Source organism: Protomyctophum bolini (assembly GCF_963924005.1).
Source record: "Protomyctophum bolini genome assembly, chromosome: 7".
Lineage (NCBI taxonomy): Eukaryota > Metazoa > Chordata > Actinopteri > Myctophiformes > Myctophidae > Protomyctophum > Protomyctophum bolini.
Genome location: NC_137868.1, coordinates 43,211,252 through 43,221,251, shown reverse-complemented (window position 1 = coordinate 43,221,251; position 10,000 = coordinate 43,211,252). Strand labels below are relative to the sequence as shown.

At 45.4% G+C, this 10,000-nt stretch overlaps 1 protein-coding gene across 4 annotated transcripts in view; it reads left to right on the top strand.

Annotated features, from left to right (window-relative positions):
* ttyh1 (tweety family member 1) overlaps window positions 1–10,000 on the top strand; it is a 56,772-nt gene that overhangs the window by 37,680 nt on the left and 9,092 nt on the right. For all 4 annotated transcript variants that reach the window (XM_080767505.1, XM_080767506.1, XM_080767504.1 and 1 more), the window contains 4 exons: window positions 6,815–6,890; window positions 7,327–7,382; window positions 8,325–8,417; window positions 8,995–9,087. In XM_080767505.1, coding sequence (XP_080623631.1) covers window positions 6,815–6,890; window positions 7,327–7,382; window positions 8,325–8,417; window positions 8,995–9,087 — 318 coding nt within the window. The remainder of the gene's footprint in view (window positions 1–6,814; window positions 6,891–7,326; window positions 7,383–8,324; window positions 8,418–8,994; window positions 9,088–10,000) is intronic.

Below are 10,000 nucleotides of genomic sequence, written 5' to 3'. Positions count from 1 at the left end.
CTAATGTGTTGTCAGTCAAATTGCAGATGGACAGAGAGAGGCTTCCGGACTCAAATCCCGCGAGAGTTTGTTGCTGGTATGAAGAAATGTCGATAACAAAGTCGATTTTCTCCCGATTTGTCTCGCTAAACGAAGCCATTTTTAGTAGGAATATATTGGAAATATTGTGTGCCTTGTGACGATTGGGTCCAGTATTCAGTTGCAGTGACCATGGAGTTAAGGAATGGTTCAGAAGCTATGTGTTCACGTTCACGCTCCCATTGGAAATTAATGGAAGTAAAGCAAATTTGCTATTTTCCTCTCGGACTGGTCTCACTGCTGCATTACTACAATGACCATGATGCCTTGCTGCACTCACACCACCTTGTGGAGACCGAGAGGCCGGGCTGTCTTAAGCCCAAACCACACCAAAGGTTCGCCATGCAACTGCTTGGGTCCAAGGAGTTGCACGGTGACCCTTTGGTGTGGTTTGGGGCCGTTGAATTCCATTCCGCGTTGGAAAAACAACGTCTCGACCCTTTGGTGTGGTTAGAGCTTTACTGAGACAACATGTAGGCCTAGTCCATGCATCACCGGTCGGGGTTGGATGGATGGATAGATAGATAGATAGATAGATAGATAGATAAGCCAGTCATACCCCACTAGTGCGGTAAATTCAGACTCTTCTGAACCCCCCTCCTTCTGATCCCCCCCCCCCCCTCCCCCAGGGGCCTATGTTGCTGTCCTTCTGGTCTTTATTTGAGTCGGAGACCTTTAGTGACCAGTGCACACAGGTGTCCAGTAGCCGGTCAGCGTGACCCCCTCCAGATATCATATTATGCGTCATTATGTTGCATCGAGTCTTAATATAGCAGTTCAAACAGACGGGCGTCTTCTCTTCAGACTATAGTGTCTGACTCATATATATAGTCATAAACATGTGTCTGAGGTTTTGCACAAATGCTTACAAAGTATGGTATGATTATGAATCTTGCATATCGGTGCATATTCTAGAAAGGCCCTAATACTCATCTAACTATAAATGTGCCACGTCTCTGTCTGCGTGCGTGTGTATGTGTGTAATCCACGTAACTCGAGAACACACGCGTTCGACACAAATTCGACACACACGTTCCACACCCCCTCGGGGGAGCTGTGCAGTGCCCGGGCCTCGAGTCGGTCAGACCCACGGTTCTCCAGAACCACCACAAAAGACTCTGGGCCTGCAGGCCGCTCTGCCAGTGGGCCAAATCAGCCTAAATCCCCCTCACCTGTGCAATTTCCAGACTCATGCCTCAGCCAATTGATTGCCATGGCAATCCCCATGCACCTGACAATTGATTAGCCTATACTTAACAACCATTCCACTTTTCACAGTCAGTCAGTTTGCCCTACAGAGATCTCCATGTGGGACACAGACAGACAGTTAAAACGGGTGCTATGACAAGTTGACAACGGGTATTATTAGGTTCCCAAGTTGCATCGTTCTCAAGGGGTCCGCGTCAATATGCCGATGGTCCATTGGTCCGATCGACAACCTACCTCAAACCCTCACCCTAACCCTAACCTCCCCCGGGGCAGACACCTAAACCTAACCACCCACCCTCTCCCGACCCCCAGCGCACCTCGGACCAATGCTCCTTCGGAGCAATGGTCCGTCGGATCATAGGGTGCTTCCCGTTCTCAAGTAGGCCGGTGGCCAACGGGCACGTACAGGTCTACAATTTACAATTTACAATTTAGGCATTTAGCAGACGCTCTTAATCCAGAGCGACTTGCATTAAGCAAGAACAAAAAAGCATGGGAATACATCACATAAAAACATTTATCATGAAACATGCGTAAGCTAAGAAAGTAACAGTGGAATATCTATAATGAAACTATACATATAAGCTATACATCTATACTGCTATACATATGTACTATGGCGTGCTATGACAATAGCACATACAATGCACTTATGCTGTCTACATAACATGCTATAAGTCTGTATCAAATGCTATCTAAGTCTACAGAATAGGTCTACGTGCTCCTCTCTCTCTCTCTCAAACATGGCCAAAGTATTTCCGGCCAAAAACATTGAGAACCCCTGATGTAAGTGAGCGGTAAAGGGTGTACGGTACGGGGTGGATCATGTGTTGAAGGTACCTGGGTGCCATGCCCTTAATTACTTTGTATAAGCCATCACCAGTATTTTTGGGGTGGACAGTTCTCTCTCTAGTCTTAACTGCAAAACTATTCTCACCCAAATCCCCAAAAACTCCAGAGACAACAAGGGAAGCCTGGGAGGGAGGACTTAGAGAAATGAGGGGATGGGGTGAAGGGTAACACCAACAAAAAGAAAGTGAATGGGGGGCACCAAACGGGGGGGATTTTTGGCTGGCTGTGATTGCAGGAAGAGGGACCTTCAGGGGTCTGACCCTCCATGGCAGGCCAAGGGGGATGCCGGGAATCCAGAACACAGCACACACACTGTGTGTGTGTGTGTGTGTGTGTGTGTGTGTGTGTTAATGTGCTCATTGTGCTAAACTGTGAAAAGAGCTGCCTCCTAGGGAACTCTGCAGTCGTGGCAAATCACCAAACAGGCAGGAAAATGGGGCAGAGATTAAAGATGCGTGTGTGTGTGTGTGTGTGTGTGTGTGTGTGTTTGCGTGTGTGTGTGTGTGCGTGTGTGCGAAAAGTGCACTGATGCGTCAGAGCCTGTGGTTGTGTGTGTGTGGGTGTTCGGCTTCAGGAAGCAAACATGGAAGATAGGATAAGACTTGAGTGCTATAAATGAGAACTCGCTTCAACATCAGAGAGGGAGAGAGAGAGAGTGAGAGAGAGAGAGAGAGAGAGAGAGATAGGGGGAGAGAGAGAGATAGGGGAGGCTGAAACAGAGAGAAAAACACAGGCGAATGGGAACGAGAGGAAGAGGGAGATGTTGAGAATGAGAGAGAGAGACGACGGGGTTAAATGGAATAGAAATTAAAACAAAAGGGAAAGTGGAAAATGGAAAGAGAGAGTGTGTCGATGTAAAGGAGAGAGAGAGAAAATTGCACACCAAATTGGGGCGAGAGAGAGAGAGCGAGAGAGGGAGAGAGAGAGAGAAACGGAATGTGAATGAATGAACAGGGTGAAAGAAAAAGACCGAAGGAGACTGAAGAAAACGAAATAATTGAATGAGAGAAAGACGGACGTGCAAGCAAGAGAAGGGGAGTGAACGAAAATAGAGAGAAAATAAAGAAAGAAAGAACGGGGAGCTGACATTAGGGAGAGAGAGTGGCAGAGAGAGAGAGAGAGAGAGAGAGAGAGAGAAGGCAGCAAAAGCGTGAGTGAGTAAATTCTCAACTGGTCCAGGGAACATGCTTTAATGTTGAGGTCGTCAGGGGGCCCCTGGGGGCCAGAGAGACAGAGAGAGGTTTAGAAAGAATAAGGTTGGGTATGGGGGGGGGTTGGTGGTGGTGGGGTGTGTGTGTGTGTGTGTGTGTGTGGGGGCAAAGCTAAGTGGTGTTGTGTGACAGAGACAGAGTAAAAGGTAGTAAAAGCAAAATGTCCATTAAAGTGACGTAAAGGGACGTCGTTGCGCGTTCAGCCCGAGAGGCCAAGCCGAAGGATGCTTTCAACCCATTCTGACCTGAGATCAGATTCTAAAAATGTCTTCTATACATCCTGACAGTTTTCCATTCTGACCTGAGATCAGATTAAAAAAATGTCTTCTACATCCTGACAGTTTTCCATTCTGACCTGAGATCAGATTCTAAAAATGTCAGTCGATTTTTCAATAGCTAAAGCATAACATAGTGCTAATACCAATAACACGACCGACTAGTGTGTCGCCCTTTCTCATCTGTAAGATGGGTCTCTCCCCCCCCCCCCCCAAGAGACCCATCTCTCTCGCTCTGCACGCTGCCATTTTCTGTGAGACGCAATGAAGATAGATATAGGGAACTTATTATGATGTTGTGCCTCTTCAATCAAAAGAGCCCTGCATGCCCCCCGAGGGACGCGCCCCGGCAGTGAAGGGACAGATAGCTCTGGTAAAGGGTCACCAGTGTTTTGTTTTGAAGGGGAGTATTGTTTTGGCTGCATGGGGCTCGGAAGCAAAGGGTGACTGTTTTTGGAGATGGAGTTTGGAGGGAGGCAAGGGGACTCCACTCAACTCCACTCAACTCTGCTCGGTGTTGTGTATAGTTCCTCTCTGGGGACACCCAGCTGTCATACATTATCGTAATTTATTTTCCTACATAGCAGGACACCTGTTGTGCATTATGCGTTTGCTATAGGTCAGTCCAGGTGCAGTGGCATTAATGATATAGACGTTATAGAATTGTCTGGTTAAGACAATGATATTGCGGTGATAATATAAACAACATTGAAAAGATCAAGATTTCCAGTTTTCCACATAAATAGGCATAATATAAGACCCGGTTGAGATTAAGCATGAAGTTCAAAAGTGCTAACACGTTCGTCCACATTGCAGCAGGTATGTGGGTGATTAGACATAAGGTTCAAAAGAACATATGGCCTCTATTACTACTACTACTTTACCTTCTTTTTTTTTTTACTATTTTGAAAAACATTTTTGAATAGTTAAAATAGTCAATCTACAAGCTCACCACGTATCAAGCTAGATTGGCTATTTTAACTATTCAAAAAGTTTAGGGGTAAGTGTCTCTCCATCAGGGTTTAGGGGCTTAATTGGGTTTAAAGTGTCCTAGGTCATGTGGAGCTGCCGGGAGATGTCCCAAGGCCTCCATGTGTGTGTGTGTGGGCGTGTGTGCGTGCGTGCGTGCGTGCGCGTGCATGTGCACCCCAAAACAGAGCGGCTCTGTCCATGGTTACTGACAGTGGAACAATGGGCCAGCTGTAAAGGCCCTCGCTCTGCCCCGATTTCTGCTGTCCTGGCTGGGCATTCTGTCCTCTCCGCTCCTCCTCCTCCTCCTCCTCCTGGTCCTCTGTTCCCTGACTGACTGCTCGGGCTGTGTGTGTGTGTGTGTGTGTCTCTCACTCCCTCTTCTGGTGTGGGTGGGGGGCGACCTCATGCTGCCCTGTGTATTTTATAGGGCCCCATTTTTCCACTAGCACAAAACAGTCGGGGGGGGGGGGGGGGGGGAACCATACGTGTCGGGATAGCCTCTATAGTACGAAAATGAAAATCGGGGGAAAAGCTGAGATAAAGAAAAAAAATGATTACAAAGGGGACGATTGGGAGAGCAGAGGTTATATGCGGGGCTTGATGAAGGTATATAGAGACCTATATTAATCCCGCAGGGCAAATTGTCAGTTTCCAGCTTAACCTCCATGAGCTGCATGGGATATGGCTCAGTCAGTGGAACCTTCAACAAACACGTATTATATATATAGTGGGGGAGGCCGGTGGGGGGGGGGCAAACCGGTGACCTTGTGATTACCAGGCAGCCTCTCTCTCTCTCTCTAGCCACCCACCCACTAAGCTATGGCCGCCCTATATACACACACATCATGATCGTAAACAACACAACAACAACACCGCTGAAGGTTCAGGAATCAGGAGTGTCCGAGAGATGATGTTTGGAGCTCTGCAGAGCGGTGTTGTCTATAAGCTGGGCTCTAGAGCTCTCCATGGCATGCGTCAGCCATGGATGGATCATGGATGATCGATAGCAGCTCATAGCACAGTCCAAAGTGTGTCAGCTGGTCAGTGTGCCAGCGGTATGTCCTCATCACGCCACGGCATGGTGCGATCGCTTTCCTTTTTTCCACTCTCCTGACCCCGACGGGTGCGTTTGAATTGATTTCCATTCATTAACAACAGTGGGAATTTGTTGTTTTACCGTACGTACGTGCGGCCTGCAGCGGTGATTTTCCAGTGTGTATAGAGAGTGCGAGAGAGAGAGAGAGAGTGGTTTTTTGGTCCGGGGGAGCACCTGTGGTCCTTGAGGGGGTTCCAGTTGGTGGTCCCCGGCTAAATGATGGAGAGTTGGTAACCAAATGGACCCCTAGAGATCTTTAACTCTTGAGTGTAAAGTGAGTGTAATTCACTGTTAATGAAATTCACACATTATTGTTAAACATCTGCCTTACTTAATTTACCGGCGGCGGCGGAGGTGGCTCAGGGCTATAGAGTGGCTGGATGGTAACCGCAAGGTTGCCAGTTCGAACCCTGTGGGCTCCCCCCAGAGTTGGTGTCGAAGTGTCCTTGAGCAAGACACTGAACCCCTAATTGCTCCTGATGTGCTGGTTGGTGCCTTGCATGGTTTCCGCCGCCATCAGTGTATGAATGAATGTGTGTGTGGCACAATCGGGCGCTAAATAAATGCACCATTTACCATTTACAAGAAGTCTGCACAATTGGAGAATGTAGAATAATGTGTTATTTTGATCGTTTGCCAACGAAATGTTCCAAGTTCAATGTCTAAATGTCATCAAATGGAGGTCCGTGGCTCAAATGCCCAATGAATATAAACAATGGGCCTTGATACAAAAAGGGTTGAAAAGACACACAGGAGACAACTGAGAACTGTTCACACATGTCCTCAGTCACAAGGGAGCCAAAGGGTTCCCAATACGAAACAATCTATACTCCAAAGCTGACCGTTAATTAATCAGTGTTTATGTTCTATATTATTCATCCTTTTTGTATATCACTCGTGAACATTTTCGGCCCCCGAGAGCCAAAACAGAAATTGCATTTAGCGACGAAAACGAGAACAGTCCCCGATGTAAAAACAAAACTCCATACATTTTGATGCGTCTCTCTCCGTACCACCTGGTCTAACAATTTTTCTCTCTCTCTCTCTCTCTCTCTCTCTCTCTCTCTCTCTCTCTCTCTCTCTCTCCCTCTCTCCCTTCCTTACTCACACACACTCTTCAGGCTGTGAGTGACTTCTGTTCGGATCCGAACGCCTTCGTTCTCAACTCCACCCACTTCAACTCTGGGACCAGTGCAGGTACCGTAGCGTAGCAGACTGATCTATCCACACTTTCCCTGGGCTGTGTGTGCTCCAGTTCCTGTTCATTTCATTGGATATCATTGGTCATCTGACCAGTTTCATTGGCTTTCATTGGATCAAATCGACAGGAACTGGAGCACACACACAGCCCAGGAAAAGTGTGGATATACCATCTGATGAGAGTGAAACTATAGTTGTGTGAAGTGTCTCGCCAATACTGTGTCGTTTTAGTCCAGCCCTGAAGTGTGTGTGTGTGTGTGTGTGTGTGTGTGTGTGTGTGTGTGTGTGTGTGTGTGTGACTGTGTGTGTGTGTGTGTGTGTGTGTGGGGGGGGGGGGGGGGGGGGGGTTGGGGATGTCACAATTTAATAAAACATGCAAGTTGTTAAGAAATGATCAATTCTTTGTCTGCCCGTGTCTTGGTTTTACATCCAGATGTGTTGGATTACTACTTGACCTGCAACAGGCGTATGAACAGCCCCTTCCAACAGGTACAGTACAGTACAGTACAGTAGGAGTAGGACGGCCATCTGTACGCCTTAATTAAGCTGACACTTGTATGAGAGTGTTTAATTAGACATTTCCTTAATTAGAATATCATCTAAAAAAGGTATCTCAAGGTTTCGGCCTGACGGCAACAAAATGCTACTTCTGTCGTCATGCGTCGGGGAATCCGTCAAACATCTCTCTCTCTTTCTTTATTTTATGTTTGCTATGTATTTGTATGTGGTTGCTAGCACGTTTAGCATCAGTTAAGTTTAACCACTACTATACATAATTCTACTATGTAAAAAATAAATAGCATTTTTCTTTTTCTTTTTTTTTACTTTGAAAAATCTATTTTTAAGAAATGTTTCTTTATTTATTTTTTTATAACTTAAAATGTTATTGTTTTACAAGACAAGACAGAAAAAACATACTTACAATACATATTACATCACAGACGTACAAAAAATAGAAAACAGAAAAATAATAACAGGCATCGACATTGCGTTTCAAACAGTTACATACATCTTTCTAGGCATTTCCAATTGTCTCTCATTCCCCTATACCCTTAAATATTGTCCATTTATACCATTTATCCTCCATTTTTTCTTCTTGTAGCCTCAGACGGTGTGTTAGTTTCTCCATAAGCTGAATCTCCTGAATCAAGTCCTCCCATTGTTCCTGTGTTGGAGGTTCCATCTGTGCCCACTTTCTTGTGATAGCTTTCTTTGCTGCCTTCCAATAAAATGTTTACCAAATATCTATCCTCTCCTCGAATCTTACCCCCCCATCAAGTTTCCTAAATACAAAACATCACACTTCATAGGCACCTCATATCCCAATATCTTTTGTATTTGCTCATGTGTCATTTTCCAAAACTCATCCATTTTGGGACATTTAAGAAATGTTTCTTTTAAGTGTAATATAATGTGTGTTGTGTCCTCCAGCTGCTGACCCAGTCACAGAGGGCTCTGTCCAACATGCACACGCAACTCTCAAGTCTGGACAGAAACGCTCTCCCACAGTTCCCCAAAGCTGAGGTACAGTATAGGCCTAAACTACAGTTACCGTCACTCTGCTCAATGGGCCATAATATTATGCACACAGAATACCTCTTCCTATATACTTCCAGGCCGCTTCCCTATACTTCCTCCACAGGTTATACCGATTAGACTAATTAAGGCTCTGTTCCAGTTAGTGTGCAGTGGTTCTCAAATTAGTGTAAATGGAACAAATGTTTTAGAGTTCCGTACTGGGCCCATTGGAACTCACTCAGGGACACTTTGAGACCCACTGGTGTAGCAGAGTGTTTCCAGTGAGCACACACACAGACACACACACACACACACACACACACACACACACACACACACACACACACACACACACACACACACACACACACACAATAGCAGCAACTGACTCTGTTTGACCAGAATGGAACAGAGCCTTCGCCATTTAGTATCAGTGGTAACACCTGTGAAAGAAGTAGGGAAGGGGCCCAAGTTCTTTCCAAAATGTCGTGTATGCATTATTATAGCCCATTTTGCACTCATTATTAATTCATCCTTCTGCCGTTCTTCACCGTGCAAATGACGTTTTTTTTGTGGACATAAGAAATCTCTCAGGGAGGTCCAGCAGATACTCAACTCCACGGAGAGCAACTTCCACCAGCTGGTGGCGCTGTTGAACTGCCGAGGTCTCAACAAGGTAAGTGTAGGAGCCTTGAATTGGTTTAGTGTAATGTTTGTTTGGCGTGTTGAATATGTCAGAATATAGCCCAAGGAGTGTTTTTTTCGTGCAAAACTAATGGTTGGAATTAGTAATGGATTCAGAATCATGGAAACCCCATACTTTGACACGTCACATGCTACTTCAAGCATAATGAAATGTTGAAGTTTTTTGTGGCATGGTCACATAACTGGCAATAACTGGCATTAAGCTACTGAATTGGAAGATGTATCATGCCAATATATAAACTAGAGACAACTAGGAATACAAAAATACTAAACATTTACGGTCACGTTACGGCTGGTACCAATTCGTGAAAATATCCGTGTTGGCCCCTGCACTATAGTACTTAAAGTTACCACCTCCGCCTCCTCCTCCTTCACAACCGTATAAATCTTTAATGAATTAACTTATTAACCTATATAACACCCCGATGGCCATGTCACTATATCTGCCAACCTCCTGTTGCCCATGGTGACTTCCAGCAGCACATGACTCGTACAGAAAACACGCTGCTTTACATGAGATAAAACTTTATTGGTCCCCATATAGTCAAATTCAGGCGTCGTCATAGCAGCAACACAGAATGAAACACAGGAGAGGCACAGGTAAGACTATACCGAGTAAGAATCAAGAACCAAACCAAAGATTAAGTTAGAATAGGATACAACTGTTGTATTTTCAACTAATTTCCTAATAACAATGACTCAACCGGACAATCCGGTGAATTTCCCCCCTCTTGAGATTCTAACTCCGCTTTTCTGTTGAATTTCAATGAGCTAATGTTATGGCTATATATTATCTGCACAAGGACTCTTGTGTGGTAATGACTACATAGTGTTGTTCATGACATGACTTGGAAAAAATACCAGAAAATCACACTTAACCCATT